Source organism: Sciurus carolinensis, unplaced genomic scaffold (assembly GCF_902686445.1).
Source record: "Sciurus carolinensis unplaced genomic scaffold, mSciCar1.2, whole genome shotgun sequence".
NCBI lineage: Eukaryota > Metazoa > Chordata > Mammalia > Rodentia > Sciuridae > Sciurus > Sciurus carolinensis.
The window spans coordinates 973276-996383 of record NW_025920126.1 but is presented as its reverse complement, the minus strand read 5'-3'; the positions used below and the strand labels follow the sequence as shown (position 1 = coordinate 996383).

Sequence of the window (23108 nt, the reverse complement as noted above, 5' to 3'; positions counted from 1 at the left end):
TGAGGGTCCTGGTTGTCTCTTGATGCAGGTTCTCTAGGTGCTTAGTGCCAGCACCCTGGCACAGTGTCTGTTTTCTACCACATGCTTGTCAGTACAGGGCCACCACTGGGCAGTGCTACCCAGAGAGAGGTGCCTGCTTGAGGGAAGGTCCTACTTCCGACCTGAGGCTGGGGCTGAGCTGACAACCTATGCCCAAGAAAGCCCTCCCAGCACCTGGCTGTGCCACAGGCCTTGGAGGCGGTCCCTGCACAGCCAGCAGATTGGCAGGCGACCTTCCAGGCACCTGTCGCCTGCACCCATCTCACCACCCTGACTGACAAGTTGCTCCAATAGGAACCTGAGCATCGGGGTGTCCACACGATCATACCCACCATGAGGCAGCCGCAGGACTCACACCGACCGAGTTTGTGTCCAGGCAGGAGGCCTGATCCTGTCGCACCCTGAGTCCGCCTGCTGAGCTGAGAGCCCGGCAGGCGGGGCGCCCCGGGGAACCGCCCCCGAAGGCAGAGGCGGAAGTGGAAGCGCGGGGAGCCCTCGCCACGGAGACGGGAGGGGCGGGGCCTAGCCCAGGTCGCGAACTTTGACCCGCAGTGGCGCCTGGTCGAACCCAGGTGGTGGGTCTGCAGGCGGCTCGCAGGTCCTGGCGGGCAGCGTGGAAGGTGAGCGGCGGGAGCGGCCACGGACTCAGCGCCGAGACCCCCGCGCCAGGCCTGGGGACGGGGTGGGACCCGGGAGGGCGCTGCGGCCGCCTTGGCAGGCTCTGTCCCAGGCTGCCTGTCCCTCAGGCCCGTCAGGTGGCCTCCGCACCGAGGGCCGCCCGGTCCCGTGCTGTCCTCGTTGTCCCGAGGGCGGGTCCTCCGCGGGGACTCCGCTCACAGCCGGGTGTGGTCTGGGCTCCAGGGTCCTGTCCAGGGCGGCGTGGCCGCAGCAGCCTCGCCTGGGACCCGGACTCCAGGTGAAGAGGATGCCCGGCCAGCAGGCGCCCTGGAGAGTGGAGGGCGACGGAGGAGGACCCTCCGCCAGGGCGAGGGAGGCCGCATGGAGAGGAGCCGCCTCCAGGTACTTCGGTGTCCACTGACGGCCACCAGCAAACTGCCACCTTGTTTCTCTCGCGCGACTCTCTCTCTTTCTTCCCCAACTTCCTGCCTGGAAACCCCTCCTGCTTTCTTCCTGCTCCTGGCTGACAGCCAGGAGACCCTCCCGTGTTTCAAGCATTAAGTGAAGTAGTGTAACATAGGAAGGTGTCTCTAGTGGAGCAGCGGGGAGAGCAGTGACTGAGGGAGGCAGCAAGGCGCTCGGTCCTGTGGGCTCCAGGTTCCACACTAGGAGAGAGTTGGATCAGATCACTTTTGGCCCCATGTGATATGTAACATGGACTGATTCCCAGTGACTGGGCCTTATCGCTAAAATGTATTGTTTGTATGCCACCTTTCAGGCTAGCCTGAGCACTTGGTTCCTTTATTAGACTTCAGGAAACCATGAGATAGTCCTGTTGCACTTTTTGTTTTACAGATGAGAAAACTGAGCCCACAGGGGTTAAGCAGTTTCCAAAATGGCGAAGCCTATGTTTTCATTGAAAACCTAAATGTTTGCTGATGCATGGTGTGTGTGGAAATATGCTCACATTGCCATGTGAGCAGGGATTTGTATTCAGCTTGGATGAGAATGAATTTGACAGCTCTAAGGAATGTGAAGTAGCATGTGTTAAAGAAATGAGGATCTAGGAAATGTCAGTCCTAGATCACAACAGTGTGTGTAAGAGGTTATGCTTGCTTTTTCCCTAATAATGAATACTTTTTGAGTTGAAATTGCTTTTGCTAATTTTGAAATATGGATCAAAGTATGGTGTTTGGTCCAGTTCAAGATTTATTCAGTAGAATATCAGACACTTTTTTTTTTTTTTTTTTTTTTTTGCGGCAGTGTGGAAATGTGAGAGCAAGTTGGTGACATCTTTCAGCTGGATACATTGCCCAAAGAAGACCTCAAATGTGTGCCAAGAAGCCAGTGATTCTATTGCAGAGAACTCCATGGAAATGTACAGGTATTGTGTTGAAAATATTCATCTTGGTTAAAAGTGAGGTACTTTAAAATAGTATATTGTACTTCTTTTTTTGTTGTTTTCCAGTGACTCCGGATGCATCTTGGTCACTGTGGTGGAATCTCACTACTTTACTTTCTGTTTACCTCTGTCTTGTTTTGTGTGTCTGTGTGTCTGTGTGTTTTAAATTTTATATGTCTAAATTGCAGTTACCTTTATGTTGAGAGAATAAAATCAGGGAGACCTATTTAAATTTTTTTTGTAAAATTAAGCATTTTCTCCTGTTCATATAGATTGTAGATTGTTTTAAGTGTTGTCTCTAGTGGAGTCGAGTTGAAATGTTACAAAGTTGTATGCCCAAAGACATTAGAGTCCTGCAGTAGAGTAATAAAAGCATACCATTCCTGGAAATCAGAAGTGTATACATTTTCCTGAGTTGGTTGATTCTCTATTGCATTTGGAGTTCTTTCTATCTTTCTTTCTTTCTTTCTTTCTTTCTTTCTTCTTTCTTTCTTTCTTTTAACCTAGAGGAAATAGATGATAGTGTTTTATACTAGTGTAAAAGGGTATTCTATTTTTGGGGCTGGGGTGCATACCACGAATTGATCTCAGAGTCACTCAATCAGTGAGCCACATCTCCAGCCCTGGTTTGTACTTTATTTAGAGATAGTTTCTCACTGAGTTGCTCAGCTCCTTGCTTTTGCTGAGGCTGGCTTAAAACTTGCAATCCTCCAGCCTCAACCTTCTAAACCACTGGGATTACAGGCAAGGGTCAGCATGCCTGTTTGTGGATAAGCTCTTGAAGAAAAGAAGATAAGAAAACATTTTCCTATGATAGAGGAATAAAGTAGACCCTGATTCCAGGAGAACGTGATGCATAGTTTGCCATGGATTCTGCTTCCCAACATCCAATGTGGTGTAATGGATACCTTTTTCTAGCACCTTGTCATCAAATTTCTTTCCAATCAGTTCTGCCATATTTCTTCCAGCTTCTGAATTTCATTCTCTGCACTCTATGATGAGAGTCAAGAGAAAAGTGAAGTTGTGATATAAATTGGTGAGTGTGGAGAATATAGAAATGGAATAATGACAATCACTGGTAATGTATCATGTGTTAGGAATACAGAGCACTTCTCTCACAAATGGTCAACTTTCTATTTCTCTTTAGACACTGGAAATTGAAAACAGAGGGGCCTTTACCACTGAGCATATCTCCAGTCCCACCCCTCTTTTTTTTTTTTTTTTTGAGACAGGGTGTCAAATTGCTTAGAAACTTGCTAAGTTTTTGAGGTTGACGTGGAACTTGTGTCTCATTTTTAACATGTCATTGGATGCTATTTTGTTTTTATTAATTGGGAGTAAGTAAGTACCTTTTCTTCTTAGTATGTAAGCATTAAGCAGGTAGGGTCATTGAAATGTTCACCAGACATTGCTGTACAGTGCCTGGTGAATGTTTCTCTATGAAATTGTGTCCAGTGCTCTGTCTAGAAGTCCTGCTCTGGCCAGGGCATCTAGGTCAGCTCTGCATCTAAGGGGTAGATCCCTTTGACTGATTCAAAGGAGGTTGTTATGTGTTTCTGACTTTGATAGAAATGTCCACATACCATGGAAGTAATCATGTCATGTGGTGTCAGGAGGCAGGGGGAGATTTTCATGTCTCACAAGCACCCCTGGTTAGAGACTCTGGAGTCCAACTTGATGTGGTGTTGAGGTGTTGTGTGGGGGTTAGTTCCACCATAACCACTACTGGGTCCTCAGAGGGATGCACAACTGCGTGACACAATGTGGCTATCGGAATCCCCTGAGGAAAGGGAAAGTAGGAAGGCTCAGCCTGAGCACTGTGTCTGTAGTGGGCTTCTGCTCTAAACTGTGAATATCAAATATGCTTAATTTCACTGGGCTCCCAGAATGAGAATCAAAATGAGTAGTGTCACCTGTGAGCCATGTGTGAACTATCATCAAGGTACATTTTAGATGTGATCACAGCAAGAGTTTGAAAGGTGTTATGGAATCAGAGTTTAGGTTTCCTATTGTAATAAAAGTTTCTTCTGGTACTCATAGTGAGTTGCATATATTCCTAAATACATACCCTCTCTCTGACACTGCTCTGGTGCACAAGGGAAGGTGGACATTAACTGCAAATTGTTTTCTTATTCTAATTTTCATATGTAGACTTTCCTTGCTGACATCGTTGATCTGGGACATCTAGTCATAGAAGAAGAAAGTGTGGTAGTATCTTATAAGTTGCCAACAAAGTAGTCTTTAATCTGCAACCTAAGCTGTGATGCTTATTCAAATCCCTGAGAATGTATACAACTCCAGATTCTGACTTACCAGGTCTGGATTGGTGCCAACCGCCCATTCAGCCATTGTGTGAAGCACCTGTAGACTGTGAAGACTTTTGATGATGAGTTCATGTATGGAGGCTGAAATTCTTCATAGGTCTTTGCATTTGGCAAGTCATGGACAGTATCTGAGAAGGTAATCATTTACAACCATGTCCACAAAAATCTCCTGTAGTAGGCATAACAGCTCTTGGATGGGTAAAGATTATATTTCCTGTTTTTGTACTTCACAAAGCTAATAATGACATAGTATTATATCCTTTTTTCTTCCTTTTTTTTTTTTTTTTTTTTTTTTGCGGTGCTGGGGATTGAACCCAGGACCTTGTGCTTGCAAGGCAAGTACTCTACCGACTCAGCTATCCCCCAGCCCTGAATTCAGGAATTTTACTGGCATGTTTTAATCTCCTGTTTCTAAATGATTATTTTAACATATGAAGATTTGCCTCCACTACAGTTTTAGCTGTTGACTTTCCCAGCAGTGGGCATCCAGGTCATCCTCATCTTCCAGTGAGCACAGGTGAGGCTACTGCAGGGAACATGAGCATAAATATCCCTCTGCATGTTTCCTTCTGAAACTGCTTAAGCATCATTACGTTGTGTACCCACAGGTGGAATTTCTTGGTCAAAGAATGTATGTTTACTTTTTTTTTAATTTGTTTTTATTGTACACAAATGGAATACATACTGTTTCTCTATATATGAAGTAAAGTCCTACCATTTGTGTAGTCATATTTTTACATAGAATAATAGGGTTTGATTCATTCTGTTATGTTTTTCTTCACCCCCACCACTCCCAAATCTTTTCCTTCTATATAGTCCCTCCTTCCTCCATTCTTACCTCCCTACCCCCCACACCATGTGTCATCATCCACTGATCAGGGAGATGATTTGTCCTTTGAGATTGGCTTATCTCATTTAGTATGATATTCTCCAATTTCATCCATTTCCTTGCAAATGCCATAATTTTATTCTTCTTTATGGCTGAGTAATATTCCATATATATATATATATATATATATATATATATATATATCACAGTTTCTTTATCCATTCATCAATTGAAGGACATCTAGGTTGGTTCCACAGTCTGCCTATTGTGAATTGAGCAGCTATGAACAGTGATGTGGCTGCATCTCTGTAGTGTGCTGATTTTAAGTCCCTTGGGTATAGGCCAAGGAGTGGGATAGCTGGGTCAAATGATAGGTCCATTCCAAGTTTTCTGTGGAATCTCCACACTGCTTTCCAGAGTGGCTGCATTAATTTGCAACCCCACCAGCAATGTATGAGTGTACCTTTCTCCCCACATCCTCGCCAACACGTGTTGTTGCTTGTATTCTTGATAATCGCCATTCTAATTGGGGTGAGATGGAATCTTAGGGTGGTTTTGATTTGCATTTCTCTTATTACTAGAGATGTTGAACATTTTTTTATATATCTGTTGATTGTGTGTAGATATTCTGTGAAGTGTCTGTTCATTTCCTTAGCCCATTTGTTGATTGCGTTATTTGTATTGGTGGTGTAGAGTTTTTTGAGACCTTTATAGATTCTGAAGATTAGTGCTCTATCTGAAGTATAAGTGGCAAAGATTTTCTCCCACGCTGTAGGCTCCTTCTTCACATTGCTCATAGTTTCCTTTGCTGAGAGAAAGCTTTTTAGTTTGAATCTATCCCAGTTATTGATTCTTGCTTTTGTATATTTACTTTTTTGACTAAGCACTTCCAGGTGACTCTTCTGAATATCTCAAAGTGTCCACATGTCACCTGCATTCTATCATCTAGCTTTCTACCTTTCGATGTGTAGTGGATACAAAGTGACAGCACACTGTTTTCACTGGTATTTTTTCTTAACATGTCTCAAATGCTTTTCACTTTGGGGGGATTTTCTCTTGTGAAATGAGGTTCCTCTTGATCCCCATGTTCATTCCTCTACTTGACTACTTTTTTCTTTCCGCTCATGAACGTTGTCTGGAGTATGTGGGATAGTTTGTCCATCACAAGCCCTATCAGGTCCTCTAGAACTTTCAATTAGTAAAATTCCTAAACAGTAAGTAAGCACAGTAATTGGTGTACCAATATGAGAAGAAAAGTGTTGGATGATAGATTCAAAACACAAAGTTATACTTTATTATTTACAAAATAATAACAGTATTTACAAAATAATAAAAGAATGAAGCCATGACATAGACTGAGATAAAATATATCATCAGGACCTTAGATATTCTGTAATAAATCTGTATCTCTTGAAGTATGGAATTGATCGTCTTTTGGTAATGAAAGGAAGCAAAGGTAGCAAAGCAAATGATAATCTGTTTACAATTTTCTGTGATTTGGTTGAAGTGGTAAAGTTGTATGTATTGATTAATGGGTCAAATAAGTTGATAATTGTTTTAGGTGCCATCAAACTGAGGTTTGTTGGCTGTGCATCAGGTTTCTGAGGAAAGCTAGGATTGTTCAGTGACATGGAGCCATCACTGTTGGGATAGCCATTTCAGACTCCTGCAGCCTGAGTGCAGTCTTGAACAGTCAATGTATTCATTCCTTTTCATAAATGTCAGGCTATATGTGAACATTTAAGAATGATTCCAAGCCATTTTCTCATCCTTTGGGTCATTCCTGCCATATATTTTGTGAGGCATTTTATGTGTGAGGCTTAAAAAATAGCAGAATATTTTCTAAAGAAAAACCTTGTGACTTTTGTCATATAATATTTAATAGGTTTGTTCAGAAATCAAAAATTCTATTCAGAGTTATTTGCATCTGAGCCAGTTAAACATATTTGTAGGCATCCTGGAGAAGTGGAAAGTTTTATCTTTAGATCTGTCATCGTGTTTTTTTTTTTTTTAAATTCACAAATTGGCAGACCATTATATCAGATGTGTAATTGGACGCCATTTAAATGACCCACTTTAAATTTTAGGTATTTTTCCATTAATGTTGGATTTTTCACCACTTTGAAAAGCAGAAGATCTAGGGCCAGCCTACCAATGGTTAGCTGGAACCTGGTCTTCAGTTTGGCATATCCCTCCCTCAGTATCCCAGAGGTCATCTGCCTAGTCAGCTTCCTTACTCCTATTACTTCCCCGGCTTCCATAGTTACCACATACCATATGTGAATCGGGGAACCACGTGTTACAACATTGCATTCTATTATTATCACAAGTTCACCTTTCACTTAGCCGTGCCTGACACAGCCAGTAATATTTACAAGCAAATGTTAGATTTTAAAAGATTCTATTTTATGTGCTCCTTTCTAAAAGAGAATTAACACACATAATTATTTGTTAAAGTACACTGTGTTGATTGCCGCCCTCTGACTCCAGGCTCCAGACGGATGCTCAGGGGCCCCTTGGCTCCGCCTGCAGGCGAGATGCTCCTGGGGAGTCGGCTCGGCTCCCAAGTGCCCGGAAATGCCACAGCTTCTCATCATCATACCCATGAATCTCCACCAGAGCAGGGAATACAATATTTATTTCAAAAAATGATGAAAGGAAGGTATGGAAATTGGAACTTTGACTATTTACAACTAAGAAAAATACAGGAAATTTTAAGTGTGAGTGAAGGTTAACAATCATATTACAGGGACAAAACCAATTAGCAGTGACTATTCATAATGAAAACTTCATTGCCAGCAGACATGAAGACCATTTAATTCTCAGAAAAGAGTTCAATTTATGCCAGTTACTTTTGAGGAGCTATGTATGTCTTTAAGTATATATCCACAGCACTTTTCGAAATCTATCCTCTGAAAGGAAATGTGGAAATTTGAAAAGAGATCTAGTCCATGTTTCAATTTTTAACTTGACCAATTTCAAATGTAGCATTGAGTTAAACTTCTGGTCAAAAATTTGTATAGCTAAGACATTTAAAAGTAAAGGACAAGTTTCTAAAAGTGCTCCATTTGAGAGCGTCTTTACAAAATGTCCATTATTCTTCAATTAAAAAAAATTTCCTCTTGTGCCCAAACATAACATTTTAATGATTGTGGGGAGGTTCTTACCCACTATTGCTTAATAAATATTTGGATATAGGTTTCTGGGAAGTATGCTACATGTGTAATTAAACTTCTCTAGCCAGGTCTCTACCCTGATTAGTTACCAGTGTGTTTATATTGGTGGTAAAAATATGAATATAGGGAAACTCATCAAAACCTTAGTATTGGTTGCAATGCCAGAAATCATCAATATGCTCATTTTTCAAAGAACCCTTACAAAGATGAACAATGGGGGAAAGTGTTATTTTAATGCTGTAAGCTTAACTACCATCCAAATAATTCATAGGCAAAACAAGCCTTGCAAGTATAAATTATGTAAAGGAGCACTTAATGAAATTGCAAAACTTACTCAATAGAAGAGAATTCATCCTGGAAGGGAGTCCTATGAATTTAAAAAATGTATTAAAGCATTTCATTGTTCAAACCTTTCTAAACCTCATAGATACCATGATAGTGATAAGCCCTACAAATCTGAAGAATGTGGCAGAATTTTTAAACAATGATCACCCCCTGTTAAGCATCAGAGGATTCATGTTGGGGTGAAGCTCTGCAAGTGTAAAGAATGTGACAAAGCCATTAACAATTGCTCAACACTTTCTAAACATCTCAGGTGGCATAGCAGTGACAATATAAAAAGCTCATGTGATACTCAACACCAGATACTTTGTACTGGAGAGAGATCCTACAAATGTACACAATGTGCCAAAGCCTTAAAGAATTTTTCAGTCCTTACTCAACACCAGAGTACTCATGCTGGAAAGAAGAAGTACAACTGTGAAGAATGTGGCAAAGTTTTTCATATAAGATCATTGCTTACTGGACACCAGAGAATTTGTACAGGAGAGAGGCCCTACAAATGTGAAGAATGTGGCAAAAGTTTTTTTCAAAGCTCAAAGCTTACTCTGCATGAGAGAATTCATACTGGAGAGAACTCCTACAACTGTGAAGCATGTGGCAAAGGTTTTCATTACAGATCAAACCTTTTGATACACAAGAGGTTTCATACTGGAGAAAAACCCTACAAATGCAAAGAATGTGGGAAAGCTTTTAGTCAAAGAGCAGGCATTACTGTACACCAGAGAATTCATACTGGAGTGAAGCCCTACACATGTGAGGAATGTGGCAATGGTTTTAACCAAAGATCATCTTTTAAGGAACACCAGAAGATTAATATGGGAGAGAGGCTCTACACATGTGAAGAATGTGGCAAAGGTTTTAAATGTAGATCATATATTAAGAAACACCAGATAATTCATACTGCATAGAAGCCCTACAACTGTGAAGCATGTGGCAAAGGTTTTCATTACAGATCAAATCTTTTGATACACAAGAGATTTCACACTGGAGAAAAACCCTACAAATGCGAAGAATGTGGCAAAGGATTTAAGCAAGGAGCACATCTTAAAGAACACCAGAAAATTCGTTCTAGAGAGAAGTCCTACAAATCTAAAGAATGTAACAAAACTTTTAATGAAATGCAAAAACTTATTCATACTGGAAAGAAGCCCTACCAATGTGGAGGATGTGGCAAAGCTTTTAATCAAGAATACTACCTTATTTACTACCAGGAAATTCATACAGGAAATAATCCCTAAACATGTGGAGAATGTGGCAAAGGCTTTCATTACAGATCAAACCTTAGTGTACACCAGAGAATTCATACTGGAGAGAAGCCCTATAAATGTGGAGAATGTGGCAAAGGTTTTTGTCGAAAAGCAATCTGTAATAGCCACCAAAGGATTCATACTGGAGAGAAGCCTTACAGATGTAAAGAATGTGGTAAATGTTTTTCTCAAACATGGCAACTTAAAGTACACCAGAGAACTCATACTGCAGAAAAGCCATAGAACTGTAAAGAATGTGGCAAAGCTTTTAGTCAAAGATCAAAGCTTGCTGAACACCAGAGGATTCATACTGGAGACTGGTCCTACACATGTGAAGAATGTGTCAAAGGTTTTTCTTACAGATCAAACTTTATTCAACACCGGAAAAATCATGCTGGAGAGAAGCCCTAGCAATGTGAAGAATGTGGGAAAGGTTTGACGAAAAGAGCACATCTTGAAGATCACCAGAAAATTCGTACTGGAGAGAAGCCCTGCATATGTGAATAATGTGGCAAAGGTTTTAAAGGTGATATTTTGAGAAACATAAGAGAATTCATACTGGAGAGCAGCCCTTCAAATGTGAAGAATGTGACAAAGCTTTTTGTTGTAGGTCAGTACTTGCTCAAAACCAGAAAGTTCATACTGGAGAGAAACCTTACAAATGTGAAGAATGTGGCAAAGGTTTAATCCAAAGATTATACTTTATTGATCACCGGAGAATTCATAGTGGAGAGAAGACATAGCATTGTAAAGAAAATGGCAAAGATTTTGATTGAAGTTCATGTTTTACTCTACATCAAAAAATTCATACTGGAGAAGACTTTTGTAAATGAAACATTGTGCCAGTGACTCTAAGGATATTTAAACCATTATTCCACACCAGAGGAATTATAGCAAGTAGAAATAGAAATGTTAAAAAAAGTGACAAAGTTCCCCACAGTTGTTTATTCACATCTTATTCCACCCCTGAAAATTCATACTTTGAAAGTATAAGTGGAAAAATTATCACAAAACTTTTAGGCATCATTCAAGCATTACTAATAATTCAAGAATTCATAGTGCATAGAAACCCTAAAATTGTAAGTAATGTGTCCAAGCCATTAATCAAATTTCAAACATTCTTCAAAATATGAAATTTCATACCTGTAGTGAACGTGGAATAACATTTGTCCAAAATATATACCATTGATACAAAATACTTAAAATAAAAATCCTTTTCAAACATAAAAAAAACATTAAAATTAAAAATAAAAAAAAGAACACCGTGTTTTAAGTGTCCTCCATTGAAAAGTTGACATGTCCCTGACACACTTTTTATTCGGGGGGTATTATTTATAGGGAATTACAGCAGGTATGTGATAGTGAAATAAGAAGTCTTCTATCCATTTTACTCTTTTCCTCATCATTTTTGTGAATGATGTTTCCCACTGGTATGAATGGATGTTGGGTGTCGCCTGCTGCTTGCATGTGTGCATATTATGCTTGACACTAATATTGTACTTGGTGAGTGGCAGGAAGTCAGTACTGAAGTTGAGCTCTTATTTTCTAGCAGCTGTGCTCAAGATCTTTGGTGTGCCTTCTGCAGTTTTGGCCGTGCTCTTCAAGTTCTTCAAGGTGACTTCCTGGTTATCAGAATCATGGCGTCTGCCCTTAGAGCATGTAAAGAATTGTTTCATGAGTGTGGAATGTTCATGTGGAAGGTTCCTGGGAGGAGAGATCGTTGATAATGGACTCTGTGTGCCTCACCAATGAACTGTTTTTTCTTCTTTGGTTTTCAGGAAGAAAGTGCCTTCAAATACCTGTGCACCTGGGAATCCAGGCATCTGCTTCACTTCAGAAGAAGCATTCATGATTCATTTCAAGAAGGCTTGAGCAGGAAGAACTGAGCTTCAGGTATACCGCAGGTACCTTGCATTGCAGATGGGTTAGAAGAGAGAAGAGCTGCTTCATGGGATTTTATCACATTTTTCCTGAAAGTCCCACACACAGGTGAGTCCCCAACATATTTAGAAGTCATTTTCCAACCTTTTTAATGGAATTGAATCAGAACCCCTGATGCTGTGTAAGAGCCATAATTAGTTTGGATGTTAATTATGTACTTTATTCCTGAGCTCATTGCACAATCCAGTCTTTCTGCCTTGAGTACGTGAGCTTCTATCCAAATTGCAGGCAGTGCTCTTGCTTTGTGAGAACATCACCCTGATTCAGTGAGCCTGATGCAGGCTGCAGCCACTCAGTGTTCTTGTGAAGGCCTATTTGTGTGGCTGGTCTCTGGCGTCCTCGTCCAGCCCTGCTTAGAGTAGGGGGTTAAGGGTCCAGGCAGGTACCTTGTTACTCTTGACCTCCATTGCCATTGGGCCTCTCCAGTGTCCCTGGACTATAGCCTGCTCTTGTGGCCTGGGCTCAGTGAATCTGAGGTTTGGAATCCCACTGTGTGTCCAGATTCCAGGCACTCCAGCAGTCTCATAACTGGTACAACCTTTCTTAATTTTGTTTGAGTGTAAGAATTCTCCCACCCAACCTCCTCCATACTTATCACACATTTTATAATTTCACACATGAGGACCTTTATTCATTGACTTAGTTCTTAGTGATGATGGTTGCTAAGACTTTGTCACTCATTCAAGGTCATACCACTTGCATGGTAGGTCTAGAGCACTGATCTTCCTAATATAGTTTGCAGGACTCTCTCATTTAGGCTATGACTACCTCTGAAGCACACACTACATTTGGAGTGTCAAAGCTCTTGACACTGCCTCTTTGGCAAGTATGCGTTCTCTTCCAATTTGGAATGTTTTAAACATTCCTGTTTGGATGTTTGTGGAGGTAATGCAGGAGAAATTTCATTTAAAATATAGAAAACACAACAAATAACAGTCCTATTTTTTACACTAAGCACCTGTAATTAATATCCCTTTCTTTGTGCTTCTATGAGTTGCTCCTTTGAATTTTTGAAGACAAATTTGCTGGAGAGCAAGGTCTCAAGAAGTAAGTCAAGTCATTCTCAGTGTTTTGAAGTGAAGAATATGTTCAGGATGTGAATGCTTTCCAGCCAATACCCATCTATGGCTTCATCACAGGTCAATCAGAGGGTTCTCTCAGGTAAACTGTTTGATCCCAGTAACAAAGGCACCAGTCCCTGCAGTGTGTGCCTAGCCATTTCCCCACATGGGCTGACTTGGCACTTTCCATGCCTCATGACTGACACTGTGTAGTCATTAGAGTGTCTGTGGCCAGATGTGATCTGCATGGCCAACATGCTACAGGCCTGGTGCAGGCAGGTCCTAGGCTGCTCCAACAAACCCTGCAAACTAGGTGCCATACAGCAGAAGAGAGGCCTTCTGTCCAGTTCCAGAGGCTCCAGGCAAGAAGTGTGGGCTCTCCCAGTGCCACAGTCCCTCACATGGTTCCCAGGTAGTGTCCTCCTCAACTCTCCCAGCTCTTTCCCACTCTCCTGATACTGCCCACAATCTGTTTTCCTTTCTGGGCTATCTAGTCTCTGTCTCAAACCTCACACAGCCATTTACCCGAGCCTCCCTGGGTCTCTTTGTCCAAACTCCCATTTCTACAAGAATTGCAGACATTGGATTTGGGACCTGTTTAAACTGTGTTCCTTCATGTGACCTCTCCTTAGCTTCATCAGTGTGTAAAGACTGTTTTCCCATAAGCTTGCACCCACTTTTGGATGAATGAGAATTTTCAGGGGACACTCTTCTCTCAAGTACACTGACCTCCCCACTGAGGCTTCCTGGTACCCCTTGTCCTAATTGGTGTCATGGTAGGTTTCGTCTTCCTGACTGAGAGGATCTAGTGACCTGGCAATTCACTCTCTCTGAAAACACCAATACTCTGCAGTGTTCCCCAAGGCCTCTGCAGAGCTTTGCATTTGAGCTATTCTCTGATGTATGCAACGTATCCTAGAAAGTGGACTCACCCCCTCCCTCCTGAAAGCCCAATGCTTGATACTCTTTGAAGTAAGTTGTTATTTTGGATTCTTTCTTTAGTGGGCAGGTGCTTGAATCCTCTCCTTGGAGGTTTGCAGGCCTAAAGACCAGATGTGTCCGGATGTCAACTTGAAGGATATCAGCTCCTATAAGCCCTCATCTTGGTGGTAGTTGTTCCTCCCCTGAATGCAAAGCAAGAAAATGCAGTTGGCCCTGTGTCCATCCTTTTCCTTCCACAGACCCAGAGCTGCAAATCAAAAGTATCAGGAAAGAAATTGTGTCTCTGTGGACATTTACTTGTCATTGTTTCCTAGATCATACAGGATTATGGAGAATTACATTGCGATTTTATTGTATTAGGTGTCAGAAACATCATTATGGGTAGAAGATATGGAAATACTCTGGCATTTTTAAAAGAAACTTGAGCATGTTTTGTGAAATTTTGCACACATTCTGAATAATTCCCATTCATTTGGATGATCTGGGAAGCATAGGTTTCATTGTTTTTCCTCCCATATGATGTGTTACCAGGTGGGAACTTGAAGACATGATCAGGCCATGGAGTCTCCTCTTTTGGGAAGGGGCTACTCAAAGAAATCCTTGTTCCTGTTTTACCTTCTGCCACAGGAGGACACAAGAAGGTTTTCAGATGTGGGTACCTGACTTGCAGCCTCCAGAATTTGAGAAATAAACCTTGTGGTATAAATCACGCAGTTTCCTGTATTCTGCCATCACAACACACACAGTTCTTTGAGAGTCGATCAGCAATTCCCTTATTTTTAAATTCTGGTAAAATACACCAAACATCCCTTTTTAATTCAGAGGCTTTAAGCATAGGCATGTTGCTGTCTAGACATCACCACCGTCCCTCTCCAGAACTCAGGTGGACATACTGACCAGACTGACTTCGAGTCCCTTCCGCAGGCCCAAGAAAGGAACATTCTTCTTTATGTTTTTATGAACAGGATTATTGGGAATCTGAGTTAAATCCTACAAAATTTGTCTTTCTTGGACAATGTCATTTTCAAAAGGGTCCAGCTCACCCCCACTCCTGGGGATCCAGGTCCACTGCCAATTCTGCAGGCGTGTCAATCTCGGTCTCAGTGTCAGGCAGTGGTAATTGTGCATATGAGCTGTGTGTCCAAGTCAGTGGGCAATGTGACCCCAGGATCTAGGCTATTGGATCCCAGCCTGTCAGTTCCCCATCCTCCAGGTCTTTGCAGACCGATGTGCACCAAGGCCGTGTGCATGGTGGGTTCAGGAGGTGCTTGTAAGATGAGTCCTGAGGTGGTAGAAGGGGCCATCCCAGTGGTGGAGAAGACCCTTTTGTCTAGCCAGGTGTTGTGTCGTGGGTCATGTTAGACTAGAAGTATGAGCAATGCCTAGATTGTCCTGGTCTCTGTGGGCCCAGCCTAGGAGCTGACAACTGGTGTGGCCTCCTAAATACTAAGACTCAGGAATCCCAGAGTAAAGGGCTAGTCCAGAGCCAGTGGAACCTGAGTGTCTTTAAGAGCACTTTTGTGCTGGGAGGCAGGGAAACATTGTTGTGATGTCACCTGAGGCAGATATGCGTGCTTCAAGTCCAGGTGGAGTTGCTGAGGAGCAGCCTGGGATGGCATGTGACTTCCCCACCTCCACACACCTGGGGCATCCCGGGGCTCTGAGAAGCACAGCAGCAGGATGAGCACTGAGGGAGTCCACTGTCTCTGCAGAGTGAATGGGCTGTCTTCAGGGCCCCCAGCAATTCCATGTCACACCATCTGATCCCAGAGTCCTGAGCATCTTGTTGAGGCTCAGTCTGTTGCCACATTTCTCTACCTTGCAGAACCCTCTTGGCTCCCTCTGCACTCATTTCCTTGAAAATCAAACCATGTAGGGTGGGCTACACATCATCCAGAGCTACCCAGACATATTCCACAGTGTCACCATCTCTTTGTGGGACATGAACAGTTGACCATAGCAGATTAGGGTGGGCCACAAGCACCCGGGGATCCATGTTCAAATCACATCAGGACAATCAAGAAACTAAGGAAGCAGAGAGGGAAGATTGATCAAGGCAGATGACTCGGGAGGTCAGAGTACAGAGTGGAATGGAGAGTTGTGGCAGGGGCAGTTTTGAGGTTTAGAAATGATGTGCTGGTGGTGGCTGGGGTGTCTCCATGCTTCTCAAAGCCTTCACAGGTGGAAGATGCCCCAGAGTGTTCATGAATAGATACATTGGGATGTCCTTCGGTCACCTTTTTCCTTTGAAGTATGATGCCTCATTTGTGTTTAGGAGCATTCTAAGCGAAAGCCTCACTTCTGTTTAAAAAAAAATTGTGGGGAGAAAAAAGATGCATGAACCTGTGACCCAAGGACATACATGTTCCCAGAATTTTCTGGTGGACTTAGTTGTCCATTCGTCCATCCATCCATCACCCACTAATCTCCTTGGGTCTTTCGAAAGTGCTCTCCTTTTCCTGGGTTTCCTGAAGAGAAATCATCTTAGCGTCTCGGGGGAAAAGGGACATGTGTTCAGCAGAGGGTGTTGGTACACTGTATCTCAGAGGCAGTCCTTTTTGGAACCCAATGGTTCTCATTTTGGAATGGGCTAGGGTACTAACCATGGTTAGGGTGAGGACACCCTGGGACCTGCAGAGGGAAAGAGGGACAGTGGAGACTGATATTGCCCCTGGATTTGAGAGGACTTAATTTTGCGCCTGGGAACCTGAAACCTCATTACCTTAGGACACACACTCAGGTCAAGGTTTTGAGAGCAGTGTCCTTTCTGGGGTACAGGGCTGGTTTTAGCACCAGGAATTTCACTGTTCTCCATTGTAGTGGAGCAACTGGACCCAGGGAAGAGAGCCTGTGGTCTTGCTTTGTCCACAGCAACCCATGTCATGGGTCCTCCCATCACCAGCATTTCTGGATAAAAGAAGCCATTCAGACAGGGCTTTCCAATGAATTCTCTTCTGTTCACTCATTACTGTGGTCTGGCATTTACCCATCCAAGGGTCCTGTCAGCATGGACATGACTCAGTCACCACCATGAGTTCTACCCTACAGTGGCTGCAGATATGCAACATCTGAAAGCAAATGCACATGAAAGAAAAGAGCAATATCCAAGGCCAAAATAGGATCAGGTGTGACAAGGAAAGCAGGATTCACTGGGGTGTGGGGGAAGGGCTCAGTGGGGTGACATTGCCTCTGGAACCAGAATGATATGAGGTAGTCAGCTCTGCTCATTGTGAGAGCAGTGTGTTGGGGAAGGTGTGGCCATACAGAAATTGGGAAACAGGATTGAATTTGGCCACAGGAGGAGGTTGGATTCATGGCCAATGTAGCTTGGAGGGCACAGGCAGACAGGGATAGGCTAATGCACACCCCAAAGCATGGAGGCTCCCTTGATGTCCATGGTTCTGAAACACCAGCCCTCTAAGCCACGACTAACGACTACAGGCATTGATGAGGTAAGTTTCTGTGCACCTGCATCCAAGGGGCTCAGCTGGACACCTGTTTTCAGGAGGCTGAAACTTTAGCCTCCTTTGAGGCTCAGCTGGGAGAATCTGCCTCTGGACTCATGCCAGTGTTCTTTGGAGGATCCCATTTGACTGAGACTTAGTGGTTCTCTGATGGGAGGATGGGACACTGTCATGTCTTTCTCACAGGACAGTGTCCACAGGACACCTCATGATGGATAAATGTTGACTGCCTGGATCAAGAATGAAAATGAGACTGGGAAGCAATACTGGAGATAGGGATCCAGACAGAAGCCATAGGCTTCCCAAAACTCTATCCTGGAGATGATATGCCATCACCATTTCCTGCTTCTAGTCCAATGGATCCAGAGACAGAGTCTGATCCACCTCCAGGAGAGGATGTACTGGCTTTGGGCAGCAGGGTGCTGTGGTACCACAGAGTATCTGTGAGGCCCCCACCTCATAGCCTGAAAAGAGGCACTTGGGCAATTTGAAGTCTCATGAGAGCCCTTGGGTGGTCTGTGCCAGAGAGGTCCACCTCTGAATCTCCATCCACTCAAGCTTGTCATGGTGTAGAGTGGGAACAGCAGCCAAAAGGGACTGACGTTGTCCAGCATTCTATGTGGGACACAAGCCTGATTGAGTTGGGGCGCATTCTTTGTCTGTCCCATTCTTGTGATTGTACCATTTCTAAGTTTGTGCCTTCATAACCTACGATTCCTGTCTATTGTTTTCAGAGATAGTACAGGTATTTATAGGCAAATATATCCAATGACAACCTAGAAATTGAAAGCTACATCCATACCCTGAAATGTTGGGGACACTGGGGAATCCATGAGAGGCACAAAGTTTGGTCCAGTGTCACACAGCTGGTGAGAAGGAGGGTCTGCTTGTGAATTCAGATTTGAATCCTCACACTGGAACTCTATTGGGAGCCAAGGTGGGTAGGGTCTGGTGGGTGAAGTTGTTGGTGAACATGTGTTCAGTTGTGCACTTGATGTGTGTTGAGGTGGGAGCAATCAGCAGCCCTTGCGGTTTTGGGAGTAGTCTTGTGTGAATATGAGGCTTGGGTAGAGGCAGCACAGGACGTGACCTCAGTGCCTTGACGATGGATCAAATGGAACATGGAACCCTGGTAACCAGGCACCCACTTCACTGAGCAACCCGTCCCAGCTCAGTCTGTTGGAGACACTGGAGCGAGAGGGATGTTCTCTTGTTGTTTCAAAAAATGTCGAGCCTTAGGCCCCCAGGAATCTCAGGGGGACCACTATGCTCTTGTGTGGGAAGAGGGGGTGAGGTTTCGTCCTAGACGCCAGAGTCTGGGGACACTTTCCCAGAGAAGCTCAACAGCAACACTGAGCAGCACAGGACAGGTGAGCAGAGTAGGCCCTCTTTTAGGATCCCTCATGAATGGCCCACCACTCACACTCTGGCTCTGTGTGTGTGTGTGTGTGTGTGCCAATGAGAACTGTCCCATTCTGATGTTACTTCATTATATTGGGATAAAGCATTTTTCTGTTTGCTACCATTTCCATTTTTGATCCCACCATTCTTGGTCCCAAACCAGGGTGAAAATGATCTGTTTCCGAACACGGATGAGCCCTGTGGGATAGAGACACTTGAAGGTAACAGAGAGGCAGAGCTCATGAACCAGCTGGTGCCTGTCTTTTTTGGTAGGAACCCCGACTGGGGCAGCACCTTCAGGCCTATTTACTCAGGTTTCATCACCAGCCAGCAGGTGCTGGAGCTGCTCTTCCCAAGGTAAGACCATACCTCTGAGACCAAGTGTACCATCACCTCATGCTTGGGTCTTGAGGAAGTCATGTATCTCTCAGAGAACCAAACGCTTTGTGAGACCTAGGGGGATCAGAGGACCAAGCTCATAGTATACTGTCAGCACCAAGTGGGTGGCGGTGGGGAGTTACCTTGTCTTCTCAGGCAGAAGAAACCACCCTCTCTCACCACCTGGTCCACAGAGGTGTGTGGAGCAGCCTACACACATTGGGTTCTGCTGTTTGAGGCTGTGTACTCAGCTCAATTCCAGGCGGGCTCAGTGAGCCCTGGGGTTTCTTTCTGGTTGCTTGTTCCCTTCCTGCATGGAGAAGCTCTGTGCTAGGGGCCTGACTTTCCTTAGGCCTTGGGGAAAGCGCTTTTGCTTTAGAAAGGATGTTCCAGATTCCATAGTGCTACAGAACTTCCCTTCTTAGTTACAGCCAGACAGGAATTGGTGGCTGGAAGCTCCCATGCCCAGTGAGATATGTGCAAAGTAGATGTTTGGTCTCCCTCTTGAATGAATATACAGAAAGCACCCACTGTGGGAAGACATGTTGAAAGGCATTATGACAATTCAGTTGAAAATGTGGTAAAAATCTGCTATCTTGTCTCTTTTGATGGTATCAGAAGTAGGCTATCTGCATGTGTCACCACCCATTCCTCCTTTAGACAGGACTGCATCTTGTCCTACCCCAATGAGCATAGTAGACCAAGACACCATCGTCAACATGAGGTGGAATGTGGCCAAAAGTGAGGGCTGCTGTTTCCATCTTAGTAAGCTGCCAGGTTGTAAGTTTTTTGTACAGTGAGTTGTCCTGTCACTGTGTACAGCCACAGTGTATTGGCTGTGGTGGACTGTCCTGTGCAGAGACAGTAAGGCAGAGGCTGCCAAGGCCAGTTTTGGTGGTGGGGGCTGTGGGGAAGAGCGTCCAGGCTTCTGCTGACTGCACACCTGCTTGTTCACAGTGCCGTGCCCATCAACCCGGGTACCTGGATGGAGCAGTACAGCGAGGCTTTCCATCAGCCTCCAGGCCTCATGATTCTCCAGCTGCTGCTGCCTTACCTTCAACTGTACATGGGTGGCTTGAATCTGGAGCGCCAAGCACACCACCTGCTGGCACAGCTGGAGGATGGCAAGTCCAGCGAGGCAGAGCCTGAGTTCCGGGAAGCCCGGGGTGTGTACATAAGGGTCTTCATAGGTCAGAGTTTGGTCCCAGAGGGTGGAATGTGTATGGCTGCTGTTGAGCTGGGAACAAGGAGAAGCCATTTTCCACTCAGGCCATGCCCCTGTCTGGGAATAGGTCCAGCATGGGCTCAGGGGCTGAGATCTTCGTGGGAGACAGTGTGGATTGTCTGTTTTTGTCACGTCCAATCTGTCATGTTGGAATCTTTTCTCCTCTAGCTACAGACTCACTTCCAATGCCCACCCCAGGGCTAGAGCCTCATCAAGGAGCTGCTCTTGTGGCCAGTGAAGGAGCAGCACCATCACCAGAGGCAGAGCTCAAGTCCAGTTCCCCCGAGGTCTCTACTCTGACCTCCACAGTACCTCTGTACAACCAGCGAGTGGGAGACAGCTGCTCCATTCATGTCCATCTAGAAAATCAAAGGCGAATGGAGTATAAGAACATCGTGGTGAGCCATTCAGCAGGGGATCCCTGGGTGCCCTCACTGGGGAAGGCAGAGAACATAGCTTGGACTAGGCCTGCCTTCATGAATTAGAGCTTCTGGAAGGTAAATAAGATTGAAGAGGATGATGAAGACAGAGCTCAGTGTTAAGAAACTGACCTGAGATGAGGGAGAGCAGCTGCATGCCCCAGCTCCAGGTGTGAGTGGGCCTGCAGGGTGTGGGGTTTGCAGTATGGAAGTGCAGGGATAAGTGCTTGCTCAGATGAGGTCAGAGGAACGCATAGGGTGCAGGCGGCACTCTGAAGCCTGGTGTCTAGAGTGAGTTGGACCATTGGAGGTTTGTGCAGAGGATGCAGCAGTCATAACTCCTGTGTGCTGGAAGGCATATGTGGAATGGAAGGGATCCTCCTTAGCATAATGAGTTTACGTTATTGCAGGTCACAGACAACTGGGGTTTTTCAAGAAAACATATGTCATACTTTGCACAGACCTAAATAGGGAGCTAGCAGCTCCCTTTGCACAATTTTTCTGGATGTGGGGTTTAAGCCCTAACTCTCCATGTGTCCAGTGACAGAGAAGTCCTGTTCAAACATTGCCTCAGTGGGGTCCATACCGCATTACAACACATCAAGGAATGAGCCCATGGAGCCCAAAGGTCTCCTGGCTATCATAAAAGAGTCACAAGCATACTCTAGTTGCTGAGTCTGTTTTATATCCTGTCTGTCAGAACTAAGGGGTCTAGGGTCCTGCCTGGACTACCTACAAAGGTATCATGATTCTCAGAGCAGAGATGGGATACAGGAGCAAACTCACCATTCCTCCCATCTTGTTGGGCCAAGTGTGTCTTTAGAAAGGCTGTTAGGTATTTGCACCCTTTTTATCAGAAGGACATAGCAGGGCCAACCTGACTGTTGTACCAAGATGGGGCTAGAAGCATATAGGAAGATCCCACATGAACTCTCGAAGGCCCCAGGTAGCATGATAACACATGGTGCCCTTATCTTAAGAGCTAAGCTGTCTCCTGAATGACTGACCAGTCACCCAGTGCTCTGGGTGGCTACTCCAAAACTCATTCTCTGATGAGTTTCTCCAACCCTGATCAGGTGACCTGCCAGGATAGGGCACCCGCGGTCATACGGAGGGCCTTACAAGAACACTTGCTCAATGAGGAGGATCCAGAGGACTTTGAGCTGCTTCAGATTGTGTCGGAGCATAAGAGTAAGTGGGTCCACTCGATGGTGGGGAGAAGTGACTTCCTGTGGGCTCAGGACAACTCAGCAGCCAAAGAAAGTGCTGTGGCCTGAAAAATAACCAGAGTGTGGTGGGTCATTTGTAGAAACAAAGTGCAATGATGGGAGTGTAAATCATTTCACCCTGGGACTGCTGGGTCTCCCTATCCAGTGTCCTTCCCTGGACCTGATCAGGCTTTGTAAACTTCATATCCATGAGGGGGAGAGGAGATAAGCAATGCCTGGCTGTCTATTTAGGCAGCCTTTCAGGACAGTGACACATACTTGAGAAAAGTTCTTGAATGAAGAAATCTTGCTTTAGGCACCTGGCTTCCAATCTTTCCATTTGTGTGAATGGACACCATTTAGGTGTTTTGGGACAGAGGTCATATCTGGCAGAAACGTGTGAAGCAATAGAACACTTCACAGATTGGCAAAAGGGCATTAGAGAGAGATAAAGGAAGGACGAGAAGCAAGAAGAAGAGGAGTAGGTGGACATAAAGGAAAAGGAGTTGAAGGAGGGAAAAATGAAGAAGAAGAACATGAAGAAGACCACACCCAGATGTAGAAGATGAAGAACAAGAACATCATTAAGTAGAAGAAAGAGAACAACAACAACAACACAAGATCGAGAAACACAAAGAGAACAAGAATATAACAAGAAACAGATTGAATATATGCATTGTTCAGTTCTCTGAAGGAGCCTATATTGATGGTATGAACTCCTGTACATTTCTCACTTCTGTACATTACCAAACAAGATCTCTGTACAATTTTATTTTCCTTTCACCTTCCTGATATCAGTTGCCCAAAAGTAGTTAGTAATCTCATGAAGACTTGTTGTAAGTCATCACAATTGAAAATTTCTCAAGTGTTTCCTTTCTTTTTCATTGTTAAATTAACTATTTGGGGGTAAGTGTATGTTAGCAAGAAGCTATTTTGGTTGTTTGTCAGAGGAGTCCTCTTCATTTGTGTTAAGTAATGTTTACATGAGCAAGAGGTGCTGATAGAATAATTGTGTTATAAAAAAAAAGGATAATAAGTTATTCAAAAAAAAAAAGAATAATTGTGTTATTCTTCCCACTTCATGATTTCTCT

General features: G+C 44.1%; 1 protein-coding gene and 1 long non-coding RNA gene across 2 annotated transcripts; both read left to right on the top strand.

The window, feature by feature from the left end:
* Positions 1 to 863: 863 nt before the first annotated feature.
* On the top strand, positions 864 to 11773 carry LOC124973943 (uncharacterized). The gene is made up of 3 exons (XR_007106726.1): positions 864 to 1059; positions 1921 to 2041; positions 11756 to 11773. It is a non-coding gene; the product is annotated as an uncharacterized LOC124973943 (long non-coding RNA).
* Positions 11774 to 11844: 71 nt separating this feature from the next.
* LOC124973927 (ral guanine nucleotide dissociation stimulator-like) lies at positions 11845 to 20752 on the top strand. Its single transcript, XM_047537560.1, has 6 exons — positions 11845 to 11966; positions 14453 to 14572; positions 18950 to 19143; positions 20122 to 20330; positions 20558 to 20660; positions 20716 to 20752. The coding sequence occupies exons 2-6, from the start codon at positions 14480 to 14482 to the stop codon at positions 20750 to 20752; spliced, it is 636 nt and encodes a 211-aa protein (XP_047393516.1). The 5' UTR covers positions 11845 to 11966; positions 14453 to 14479.
* The last annotated feature ends 2356 nt before the right edge of the window (positions 20753 to 23108 follow it).